Source organism: Notothenia rossii (genome assembly GCF_949606895.1).
Source record: "Notothenia rossii genome assembly, chromosome: 11".
In the NCBI taxonomy this organism is placed as follows: domain Eukaryota; kingdom Metazoa; phylum Chordata; class Actinopteri; order Perciformes; family Nototheniidae; genus Notothenia; species Notothenia rossii.
In genome coordinates this window covers 13,567,386-13,580,440 of record NC_136910.1, presented here as the reverse complement: position 1 = coordinate 13,580,440, position 13,055 = coordinate 13,567,386, and the positions used below count along the sequence as shown (strand labels likewise).

Genomic DNA, 13,055 nt, shown 5'->3' with positions numbered 1-13,055 from the left:
ATTCAGATTGAACATAGTAAAACAATGTAAATTATAGTTTCCATCCAAAGAAAACCCATGACTTATAGTGAAAACCACCCTTGAATGATGGGATCTGAGACTAAAAGCTTTAGGAATCCAAACTATAACATATAAGTACCCTGTATCAAGATTGATGCAAAACAAGTGAAATTTGACCTTTTCAGAGAGGTTTAGTAAAAAAACAAAACACTTTTGGGGTCATTTGGGTGTATTTGCAATATCTCTGGAACCCATCGGTCGATGAGCCGTACACATGCTGTGTTTTTTGTGTAGCTGTGTTTTTTTTGTAGCTGTGTTTTTTGTGTAGCTGTGTCTTTAGTTGTAAAATTATGCGCTCGTTTCCCCGCTGCGAGGCTCCAGCGCTAACAGTTCACGAGCGTGCTCCACTAGCACCCAGATATAAGGCGCTGTTATTAAAGAGGTGGAGGGAGAGACCTTGTTTGATCTATGTAAACAAGTATTTCCAAGGAGGCACACCTTTATGATAATTATAGTTATACAAAATAAGAGAATAACAGGTATGAAATAATTCCAACTCATACTATAGGACAGTAACACAAAAATACAGTTTAAAAGGGGAGTGATCTGTAAAATATGCATAAAGAAAAATAACATCTGTTTACAGTTCTGTTTCATATGGGTGTCGAGAGATGTATACTCTCTTCATTTTGCTCTCAAAGTGCATCAGATTGATGCATTTAAAGGTGGGGTAGGTAATTTTGGAGAAACCAGCTCGAGTGCGCTAGAATTTGAAAATACACAGCCGGAAAAAATGTGCTACTTCCTTACAGAGCCCCTCCTCCAACACACAGGAACGCGCACATGACCAATGAGGGCACGAGATAAGTTTGTGCACAGATAGAAGGCTGACAGGCAGGTCCATCCAGTTATTTTAGCCGGGCCGGCTAAATTGATTGGTCATACTTTTTATAGCATAAATAGTACTACGGCTTCCGCAGATTACATTTTTTAATGGATTTTTTGTCAAAGCACTTAAGATATTCATTGTTATCGGGATGTTAAGAGCATTCCATGGAATATAACAAAAAGTGTATATCAAGCCGGTTTCTCAAACTTACCTACCCCACCTTTAACTTCAACATTTAAAAAAAAAATCTTCCGGGGGGGGGGGCATGCCCCCAGACCTCCCTAGAGGATGTTAGGTCCACCACCTGCTCACACCCCCCGTCAAATTGTCCCACCCACATTGAGGATGCTTGCTACGCCCATGCCTGAGACACAGTTTCGTGAATATTTTTTTGCCCCCACGGGCGGGGGCATAGGGTTTAACAGGTTCTAAAGTATCCCATGTGTTAGTGAATTTTTATATATGTTCCTTTAGAATGGCAGGAAATTAGTATTCAAATTTTGATTTAATGTTTGGTCCCCCCTAATGTTTACTCCATGGTTACGGACCTGGTATAACCAACAGTAGACCATTAATGTGTCAAGGGATTTTGTGTAGCACTCATAGCACTACACTAATGTTAGTGTATTTTTTTGCACAATAAATATTCACCAAAATCATCCAAAAGCATATTTCTACATAAGAAGTATAGTGTAACCAGCATGAGACCATTTATGTGTGAAGTGATTTTGGGCACAACTCAGTGGTGACTATCTATAACAGTGGAATAATTGAGTATTTCCACAAAATAAAAATCATAAACAAAATTCATGAATGTTATTTGGTAGTAGTAGAAGTGTATACTTGATTTTTAAGTGATTTGGTAGCACTTTACTGTAATGACTGATCTGAAGGGTAGAATAAATAATCTTTCTAATTTTACCAAACTGTTTTCTTGTTTTTATAGGCCTATTATTTGTTAAAGCCTGTAATTATGTTGTGTTATTTATCTAATGTGTCCTTGGGTTTATTAATTGTTCTTGTGGTTAATATGCCTTAATGTATAATTTTCAATCAATACAAAACATTTATATATATATATATATATATTAAAAAAGCTTAATGATCCATTTGCAGCATCCTCATGACGCCATCAGCAGGCGCCTGTATTTACTTCAGGTCCAGTTAGCTCGCTGCTGCTGCTGCTGCAATGGAGGTAAACAGGGACGAAGCGGAGCGCTGCATCGACATTGCAACTGCGGCGTTAAGCAACGAGCAGCCGGAGAAGGCGCAGAGGTTCCTGGAGAAGGCGCAGAGACTCTTCCCGACAGAGAAAGCGAAGGGTGAGTTTTAAGATGGCCGATGTAAAGGGCGCTTCAGCCGGGGAGGACCGCATCATCATCACCACCTGCAGCATCACCTGCTTCTCGGGTCTGCTGCAGCCGGGCCTTTGATAGCTAACGAGCTAGCTGCTTTACTTTGTTATAATGTCGCAAACGCTTACTCTAGCTATTATATGTTATGGAATATTATGTACACCTACTCACCATGTAACATATATGCTAAGTGTCATATGTTTTCAGTTGCTTTTTATTAGATACCTTAGGAAGTCTGGGATTGGTTTAAGTCAGTTTTATATTATCACTCACTGTTAATGGTTAAAATATACATTATGCCATAGACCCACCCATTACAGCAACTAAGACATACCATAATACTCACATAAAAGAAATAGCAAATATGAAACAGCACAGTGATAGGCCTGAACATGACATACATTGGGCCAAATACTCAGCCCTCAACTAAACACACACAAATGGCAGTAAATCCTTAATACATGTTAATTACCCGCAAACAACTTGGGTTATAGTCATGTTATAGTACAGGTTTAGTGTATCCCATGTACGGCTGATCAAAATTGTCAAGCAGTGTGTTTAAAAAATGTTTTGATACATGTAGGTACTGTAGGTGTATGAGAGAATTGGATATAAGTCTGAGAGATTTGGCTTATGAGTCAAATAAACTTACAGTGTACTACTGAGTTTATATGACAGCTTTTATTGAGATTTCTACCTCTTCTTTTAATGTCTGACATATTTCCTGTGTTTATAACACCAACAGTTATACCCTATTCAATCATCACACCAATACGCATACTGTAAATTAATGTTATAAAATAGCTCCAAGGCGTTTCTTGGGGACCTTAAATGCTGCACCACCGTTAATTCTCAGGTTATGACTGTCACATAAATGTTTGTTTCTATATGTAGACATTTGGTCAAAGATAGTGTAATATTTGAGGTTTATTATGAATATGACATGAAATATGATTGAAATCCTTTGCAATTTTAATGAGAATGTTGTCCTATTGCTTTTCAAATTGAAACGGATAATAGAGTTAAACTATTCAAACTGATTAGTGGAATGACAGAAAAATAGTCGGCATCTATTTTAATAATCCATTAATTGTTAAAGTAATATTTCATGCAAAGTCGCAGGATTTAGTTTTTTAAACCTCTTAAACATGGAGAATTCATGCTTTTCTCAATTTTATACCACTTTATACTGAATATCTTTGTGTTTGAGTTGACAAAAGAAACAAGACATCACCTTGAACTTGAGAAACTAGGATGGAGTTTTTGCATTATTTTCTGACATTTTATATACCAAAAGATTAATTTTAGAATGCAATAGGCAGATAAACTGATAATTGAAATAATCAGTAGTCGCTCCAATAGATAATAAAAACAGATATTGGTACGTTTCCAAAAGGGACCACTACTGACTGACCATATTGTATTAAGGCTCTTGCAGTATAAAACTGTTCGAGTAACCTGAAAATCAATCCAACAAACACGCCTTGTATTACAGCGTATGTTATTTGGAAAATGTTGACTTCAAGTGTTAGCCTTCAGCTGTGCCCTTTCAGCTCCCATGTTGAGTTCTTGCCTGAATATCTTTTAACATTTCCTGTTCTTGAATCCCTTCTAGTACTGCTGGAGATGATAGCAAAGAATGGCTTCACACCTAGAGGTGGTCACTCAGACTTTAATGGACAATCAGGTCCTCGACAGCGGCAGCCAAACAGTGACGATACCAGACCTGAAGCAAAGCCCTCAGAAAAATCCTACACAGCAGACCAGTTGGATTCTGTGAGGAGGTAAGACGGATAATCATGTACATCTGGTATTTATTTAAAGGTCCCATGTCATGCTTTTCCGGTTATTACCCGTCCCTTTGTGTGTTATTTAGCTTTTTATGCATGTAAACGGTCTGCAAAGTCACAAACCCTCAAAGTGCACCCTGTAGCGAGTAAAACTCTAAAGCAGAAAATACCTGTCTATGCTGCCCCAGAACGCCTCGTTGGACATTTTTCTTTTTCTTCTTCCTGGGTCGTAGTGACGTAAGGGGCTAAGTGACGTAACGGCTACGGACTTCCTCACACACACACACACACACACACACACACACACACACACACACACACACACACACACACACACACACACACACACACACACACACACACACACACACACACACACACACACACACACACACACACACACAGCCTTATCTTTTCTCAGCCGCAGCTCCGCGGATTTCTCAGCCTGAACTCAGCCTGAGCACACACACAAACTCACAGACAGGCTACGAGTTTGTGTGTGTGTGTGTGTGTGTGTGTGTGTGTGTGTGCTCAGGCTGAGTTCAGGCTGAGTTTCGCGTTGTCTCGCTGTCTCGCAGACCCCACGCAGCAACCAGGAAATGACACCAGTAATCCAGCTCACACTGTCCGCTCCAGCAGCGAGTCCTGCAACGTCCCGCCAACACGGCACCCAGACCCCACGCAGCATTCTCATCTGTTTGTCATTACTCGTGTCATTTTCTGGTTGCTAACGCCATTCTAACACATAATAACTGATGTTCCGGTGTAACGGTGGACTCATCAAAACAGAGTGGGAGAGCTGACCAATCCGAGCACATTGGGCTCATAGGGAGGGGGCGGGCGGCAGGAGCTCCAGCAAGCCGTTTAGGACAGAGAGTGAATACACATACTATACAGAGATGCTGTATGAGAAACCAATGTGAGTTTGGAACATTGAACAATGTAAATCTATTCTAGTAGACCTCAACAATGGAATTATGATCAGTAGAAAGGCCCATGACATGGGACCTTTCAATACTTTATTTAAGACATGTTTGATATATTGTTAGCATTGATGCTGCACCTTTGACTGAGACTCATGTGCTCTCTACACAGGATAAAACAATGTAAAGACTTCTATCAAATTCTCGGGGTCCAGGCGGACGCTTCAGAGGATGAACTCAAAAGATCGTACAGAAAACTTGCTTTGAAATTCCACCCAGACAAGAATCACGCTCCAGGTGCTACGGAGGCTTTTAAAGGTGACAAGCATGACTTTTCATTCATACGGAAAAGGTATAGTTCCACATGAAAACAATTAAATGAAATACATGTCATGCAGAAATCCTAATCAAACGCTATAAACATGGATACACAATGTGTCTTTTCACCCTGTTTTGTGATGCTCAAACAAAGGTCTTAATTCATTTCCAACAGCTATTGGGAATGCGTATGCTGTTCTGAGTAATGCAAGCAAAAGACGACAGTACGATCAATGTGGCGAAGAGAAGACAAATCCTTCAAGCAGCGGCCCAGAGAATGAAAACTTTGAGCCGGATATTTCCCCTGAGGACCTCTTCAACATGTTCTTCGGAGGAGGTTACCCCTCAAGTTAGTGCCACTGCTTTCTGCTTTTACGCCAAGCTGTAAGAATATTTGATTGTAACACTTGTCATGATGTGTTTGTTAAGTGCTACGTGTGCTGCTTTAATCTAGGCAGTGCTAGCATGTATGCTAATGGGCGGATGCGTAACCAAAGGCGAGACAGAAGGGAGCGACCGCGCGAGGTGAGTTACATTTGAGCATCACAGCTCATAATGTAAAGCTTTTGGTAAACAGCACGAGAAGACATTGAGTTATTAGTAGTTTGACTTTAATTCATTTACCAATATTCAACTGTCTTTCAGAGATATTCAAACCTGTGAGGTCTTGACACTGAGATGTTTTCATTGCAGGGAGGCTTCGCTCTGTTCGTGCAGGTCATGCCCATCCTCATCCTGGTTATTGTGTCCGCCCTCAGTCAGATCATGGTCAACAGCCCCCCCTACAGCCTCAGCTACAGGCCGTGAGTGTGATCCTTTTATCTGAAGGCCTGCCAAATTAGGATGTTAAATAACAAAGAATCTATTGATTTAGAACAAATATCATCAAGTGGATTTCATACTTGTTATATGTTATTGCTCTGTTTGCACAAGCCAGATAGCAAAGAATGATGTCACAGAAAAAGTACTTATACATCCATGGCATTTGCTGGTGTTTTGCTTCTAAGCAGATCCATTATATCGACTTTTCAGTTTCTTATTCTTCCAAATAATCCCAGTCTTCTTCTGCTTTTGAAAGGTTTGCCGGCTCTATTTGTCCAGCCTCCCTCCATGTTGTCTGCCTTTGTGTTTTCGATGCACTTCTGTGAGCCATTATCAGCCATGACTCATGTTAACAACAAGAGACCATGCCATGTCATGTTTGCGTGCTGAGTTGGGTCGTCTAATCTGTTCCACACTTTGTGCTGTCTTCACGCAGGTCTGCAGGCTACACACAGAAGAGGCTGACGATGAGCCTGAAGGTGCCATATTATGTGGGGGAGCATTTCTCCAGGGAGATCACTGGACTGAATCTGAAGAACTTGGAGCGGACGGTGGAGGATGATTTTATTTCCAACCTTCGCAACAATTGCTGGAAGGAGAAGCAACAGAGTATGTTTGCCAATAAAAACAAATGATTTCTTTATTTAGGAATGCATTTCGATTGTTGTTTCTGCCATAATCAGTTCTGGGAAAATGATTAAAGACATATTACCCCTCATTAATTGTTTTTGTTGTTTCCTGCAGAGGAAGGAATGCTTTACAGAGCTCGCTATTTTGGAGACAACGATCTGTACCAAAGAGCACAGAGGGCTCGCACGCCGAGCTGCGCCAAGCTGTCAGAGATCACAGCTTCATTACATGGTTGATGCTGCTATAATCATCAACAGTAAGCTCTTTCACATTTTCTCTCCTTAATTAACACAATTTGTGACGACTGCCTGCATGTTTTGTTTGATTAGTAAATGTTTATTCTTGTCCTTCTCTACTGTAGGTTTCCAGAATTAACACATAAGTTGATTGGCTGTAAATAGAGGCTTTCTGGAGACTGATGATGTCTCGACAAGCAACAAAAACCAGCACCAATCTGCATCGAATCCCCCCACACAAACTGGTTTGAAGCCATGTGTGTGGATTTTAGTCTGTGAATCTAAAAGATATTATAAATATAATGTTTTGAAATGGAACAAATAACTTAAAATAGCTTGTCATCCTGACAAGAATGAGGTTTGGGAAACATCCAAGCCCCCGTTATGAGCCATGAAGTTAGCAGAGGTCACTTTATTGTTTATGCAAGAATGCAGTATGAAGCCAGAGCTTAGTGAGGTTACATATAGTCGTGCAGTAGGGATGTTATTTATGTAACAGTTTATTAGATACCACTTCCTCTTTTATTTTACAGAGCAGGGACGAAGGAGGGTTTATTGTTTTGTCTTAAAATGCAATTTCTGAAACTATGCAGGAATAATGTGAAACCTCTGATGAATATACACTCATGTCCAAGCTTTTTCAGACACTTTAACACCTCAGATTTGTCATCTTTGTCTATGTGTGTGTGCGTGTGTGTGTTAGTGTGTGTGCGAGAGATAACAAGGAAATGTCCCTTTTTATGTTTTGCCTATTTATCTGTCATATGGGTAAAATGTCATGCTTCAACTTAATGGCACTTCACAATAAAAGCCAAGGGAATGAGAGATGTGCCTACCCACAGAGTGGGACTTTGACAGGTTTTAAGTATTATGTCTCTTGATGAACATCAACTGTGGGGAAAAAGCAATTTTTATCACACCTTTTGTTTATATTATGCTATTTATGCTTTGTATTATTTATTAGACTAAGAAAATAATGCAAATCTTGCTCACTTTTCCACAATGTTTTTACTCCCAGATGAAAATAAATATGAATGCTTAAAACGTGTTGGAAGTCATGCATCGCTCTGAGCAGAATAAACACAAAGACTAAAGGTCAGTCAGCACATTCAGCTCGTAAATTCTGCGGGGCCGCTGACTAGGGGCCTTTGTCATTTCTCTAATTTCTAATCCTCGGTCCTCCGGTAGTGACCCGGAAATGGATTTCAGTATGCCATGTTGAAGGACATCTAATTTCTCTAAATGCACTTCGAGGATCGAGGGCCCTGGGAACGGGAAACATGGCTCTGTGTACGTACACATTTTGGGGGACGTGTAACGAGAGAAGCGCAGGAAATACAGAGTCAGATTCTACTCAGCTGTTATTGGTAGATGTTGCTCCTCTGCTTTTTATTTTTGGCTTGCCAGAAATGTAACTTTATCAAGAAACATACACCATTATCCCTCACTTAAACTCAGGGCCGTCCCTCCCTACAGGTAGATCACGCAGACTGCGTGGGCCTGGGGCCTCATCTTGCGGAGGCAGCCTCAACTGAGGCGCAAATGCGGCGCACCTATGCGCTGCAATTAGTGTGGCGCGGCACGGTTTAGCACCACCCCCCCCCCCCGCGCGTCGACGCTCGCGAAACAGAGGGCCTCATCATTTAACTGTGTGGGGCCTCAAGTTGGCCAGGGACGGCCCTGCTTAAACTGATATCTTAGTATTCTGGTATAGTTTGCCAACTGAAAGTCATTTCTGCATTATATAAAACCAATGTTCCATAGTAGCCTGAATCTGGATCTAAAATTGCTAATGGAAGCCCTTTAAATTGTTAGTTTAGGCCTTGTAACTAGTTCACCAGCACTTGGTATGACTTGCTTGAAGTGAATAGATCTGCACTTTCCTTGTTGTTCGGAGTTTCAACATCTATGGTTTTTGCACTTATTGTAAGTTGAGTATGATCCTTTTATCTGAAGGCCTGCCAAAAAAGGACTGTTGTTCTGCAAAACAATCTATTGTTTTAGAACAAATATTATCAAGTGGATTTCATACTTGTTATATGTTATTGCTCTTTTTGCACAAGCCAGATAGCAAAGATTGATGTCGTCACTGTAAAAGTAGACATACATACAGTGGGGAAAAAAAGTATTTAGTCAGCCACCAATTGTGCATGTTCTCCCACTTAAAAAGATGAGAGAGGTCTGTAATTTTCATCCTAGGTATACCTCAACTATGAGAGACAAAATGAGAAAGAAAAAAAATCTAGAAAATCACATTGTCTGATTTTTAAAGAATTTATTTGCAAATTATGGTGGAAAATAAGTATTTGGTCAATAACAAAAGTTCATCTCAATACTTTGTTATATACCCTTTGTTGGCAATGACAGAGGTCAAATATTTTCTGTAAGTCTTCACAAGGTTTTCACACACTGTTGCTGGTATTTTGGCCCATTCCTCCATGCAGATCTCCTCTAGAGCAGTGATGTTTTGGGGCTGTCGCTGGGCAACGCAGACTTTCAACTCCCTCCGAAGATTTTCTATGGGGTTGAGATCTGGAGACTGGCTAGGCCACTCCAGGACCTTGAAATGCTTCTTACGAAGCCACTCCTTCGTTGCCCGGGCGGTGTGTTTGGGATCATTGTCATGCTGAAAGACCCAGCCACGTTTCATCTTCAATGCCCTTGCTGATGGAAGGAGGTTGTCACTCAAAATCTCACGATACATGGCCCCATTCATTCTTTCCTTTACACGGATCAGTCGTCCTGGTCCCTTTGCAGAAAAACAGCCCCAAAGCATGATGTTTCACAGTAGGTATGGTGTTCTTTGGATGCAACTCAGCATTCTTTCTCCTCCAAACACGTCTAATTGAGTTTTTACCAAAAAGTTCTATATTGGTTTCATCTGACCATATGACATTCTCCCAATCCTCTTCTGGATCATCTAAATGCTCTCTAGCAAACTTCAGACGGGCCTGGACATGTACTGGCTTAAGCAGGGGGACACGTCTGGCACTGCAGGATTTGAGTCCCTGGCGGCGTAGTGTGTTACTGATGGTAGCCTTTGTTACTTTGGTCCCAGCTCTCTGCAGGTCATTGACTAGGTCCCCCTGTGTGGTTCTGGGATTTTTGCTTACCGTTCTTGTGATCACTTTGACCCCACGGGGTGAGATTTTGCGTGGAGCCCAGATCGAGGGAGATTATCAGTGGTCTTGTATGTCTTCCATTTTCTAATAATTGCTCCCACAATTCTTCACACCAAGCTGCTTACCTATTGCAGATTCAGTCTTCCCAGCCTGGTGCAGGTCTACAATTTTGTTTCTGGTGTCCTTTGACAGCTCTTTGGTCTTGGCCATAGTGGAGTTTGGAGTGTGACTGTTTGAGGTTGTGGACAGGTGTCTTTTATAATGATAACGAGTTCAAACAGGTGCCATTAATACAGTTAACAAGTGGAGGAGAGAGGAGGCTCTTAAAGAAGTTACAGGTCTGTGAGAGCCAGAAATCTTGTTGGTAGGTGACCAAATACTTATTTTCCACCATAATTTGCAAATAAAGTCTTTAAAAATCAGACAATGTGATTTGCTGGATTTTTTTCTCCTCATTTTGTCTCTCATAGTTGAGGTATAGCTAGGATGAAAATGACAGGCCTCTCATCTTTTTAAGTGGGAGAACTTGCACAATTGGCGGCTGACTAAATACTTTTTTGCCTCACTGTACATGGCGATTGCAGGTTTGCTCTTAAGTAGATCCATTATATTGACTTTTCAGTTTCCAAATAATAATGTTCAGAATTCGAACATATATGGTTTGGTCGCTTTGGCTAAAAGTGTCAGCCATATGAAATGTAATGGAGGGCTTTGATAAGTTTCATAAAGTAAGACAACAGGAAAAGAGAATTGTTAAAAAAAATAATTTATTTGCAGTCGTGAAAGTACAAAAACAGTGCAATGTTATGAGTATTTGAATGTCAAATAAATAAAGTTGAAAGCAGGACAGGTCCACACAAATACAAGATCAAGTTACATTTGAGATCGCAGAGAAACTGCACAATGCAAGTGCTGGTAAGCCTTTACTCTGGAATTCAAGCAGTCACTAGGGTTCCTAATGATTTGCCTTGCGTACAATTCATCACTTGGTGTACATTACAATTAATTAGCATGTATAAAAAGAAAAAAAACACAATGGTCTTCAGTGACTTTAATCATAGCTAGCTGCCATTGTACGTTTCAATAGAAACTGAGGTACGCACTTTAATACTCGCAAAATGACTTTCTTAACCACATATGATGGTTAAACATCGTATGTTTAGAAAAAAAAAAACTGCTTCAGGTACCATAAACTTCCTTACAGTAGAACAATAGGCTACATCTGGTCAATGTCCATCCTTCTGAAGGCATCATAAACATGGAGTTATAATAATAAGGCCCTTCTGTAAGCTTAACTGGGCGCTTTTAAAAAAACAAAACATCGACAGTCCCTTACATTTCTTAACATTCCTCAATGAGCAGCTCTTCAGAACAATAAAGTTTCTTCTTGATCACCCGGAAACCAGTGCTAAGTTTAATAGCTCGTCTCACTACTGGAGTGGAAGGAGACTTTGTGCTAAAAAGTCCTTGGATCTTAGGCCACAGCCCACCTGACTCAAGCCTCAACACCAGAGTCAGCTCAAAGGTGGGGACAAGGTAAGGGTCCACAGATAACTGAGCCATACTCTCACACACGGCCCCTTGCTCCACACAAAGGTCGATGAGAGCCCCTCTTAAGCCGCAGGGCTCACTAGCTGCCAGGTGAAGGAGCTCTTGTCCGATGTGTTCCAGAAGTTTCTCAGGGATCAGCAGTTTGGAGCACCTCAAGGCACAGTCAGAGTCTTTGGCTTCTTTCAGGCTTCCTGCAATAAGGTCCACTACTTCTTTCAGAATGGTCTCCTCCATTGGATCATAAAACAGGTCTTCATTGCAAGGAGACAGGTCACCGCATACATCTGACCCTGTTGGCAAACAACAATGGGGTAAGAAATGGGAACATGAGAAAAAAAAAAAAAGGGACTAGAGATAATTTGAATGAGTGTAAGAAAAATTGCAGCTGTTGTTTACCTGATTCTGAGAGATCACTCCTGCTGCCATTGTTGGACCCAGACTCAATACTGCTGTTGTTGGCAGATGTGCTGAAATCAGCCAATCTTTGCACAAGTTTGCCCCAGGACAGCCTCCTAGGACTGCTGTCCACTGGGGACGGGGGTGAGCAGCCGATATCAGTGGGTGAAGAGAGAGCAGGCATCTTTGCAGAATTCAGTATCAGCTGCTTCCGTGGTCAGCTGTTAGTGAGGAGACAAAGACAACAGATAAGCACTCAAACTCGAGCGAAAATACACAACTCGAAAGTTAAATAAAGGATAATTTAACCCACAAGTAACATGCGTTGTCAGTGATTGTTAAGGTTGAATGACAAGTTTACAGAGTGACAGATCTTTGTTAACGGTAGCTAGCAACTGTTAAACTGTTTAAATTTTAAACCAAGCCGACAAAATAATCAACGGTGACATAGTACTTACAGGTTATTTGACAACGGTGCCGTTGAAGTCCGTTGTCGATGTTTTAGGAGGGTATTTGAAGGCTTATTGTCTGCAAAAATAACCATCTGGTAACTTCTATGCACTATACTTCCTCATTCAAAGACCAGCTGCCGAGCTCTGCGGTTTATCCTCGCAACAATGGTTATATACAGGCTGCTAGGCCACGCCCATTTACATCCAGCCAGCCAATCAAAAAGAGAGGCACGGCTTCGGATCTGTATCTTGCCTGGTAACATGCCAGCAGAGAAGAAAGAAAAACAAGAGGAGGAGAAGGGGGGCTAGGGTGATGAATAGCAGATCCCAGTGTTGTGGAAATATACAGGGACATGCCTGGGCTTGCAAGGATAACATAATATTTTTCTTTATTCAATATCCTTTATAAGCATATACAAATGAAACACATCCAGTGCATGTATCGATCGCATTGAATAAAATCCATGCAGGCTGGTCTGGTTGAGTGTTGCAGTGAACATTACGTCACCTGTTTTGCTAAAGCATTACATCAGAATTTTGTATCTACCACTGAGAGGTGCAAACAACACAC

At 41.0% G+C, this 13,055-nt stretch overlaps 2 protein-coding genes across 3 annotated transcripts; one reads left to right on the top strand and one right to left on the bottom strand.

The window, feature by feature from the left end:
* Window positions 1-2,005: 2,005 nt before the first annotated feature.
* dnajb12b (DnaJ heat shock protein family (Hsp40) member B12b) lies at window positions 2,006-8,010 on the top strand. Of its 2 annotated transcripts, none has more exons than XM_079660595.1 (9): window positions 2,006-2,211; window positions 3,860-4,028; window positions 5,130-5,275; window positions 5,451-5,624; window positions 5,730-5,800; window positions 5,969-6,078; window positions 6,534-6,706; window positions 6,842-6,983; window positions 7,089-8,010. In XM_079660595.1, exons 1-8 carry the CDS (start codon window positions 2,079-2,081, stop codon window positions 6,961-6,963), a joined length of 1,098 nt encoding a protein of 365 aa, XP_079516721.1. In that variant the 5' UTR covers window positions 2,006-2,078; the 3' UTR covers window positions 6,964-6,983; window positions 7,089-8,010. The 2 variants fall into 2 exon arrangements, with proteins under 2 accessions (XP_079516721.1, XP_079516722.1); XM_079660596.1 differs by having other exon boundaries at window positions 7,057-8,010.
* Window positions 8,011-10,835: 2,825 nt separating this feature from the next.
* On the bottom strand, window positions 10,836-12,646 carry ddit4 (DNA-damage-inducible transcript 4). The gene is made up of 3 exons (XM_079656783.1): window positions 12,491-12,646; window positions 12,033-12,253; window positions 10,836-11,926 (listed from the first exon to the last, which is right to left on the bottom strand). Exons 2-3 carry the CDS (start codon window positions 12,214-12,216, stop codon window positions 11,427-11,429), a joined length of 684 nt encoding a protein of 227 aa, XP_079512909.1. The 5' UTR covers window positions 12,217-12,253; window positions 12,491-12,646; the 3' UTR covers window positions 10,836-11,426.
* Window positions 12,647-13,055: the final 409 nt, after the last annotated feature.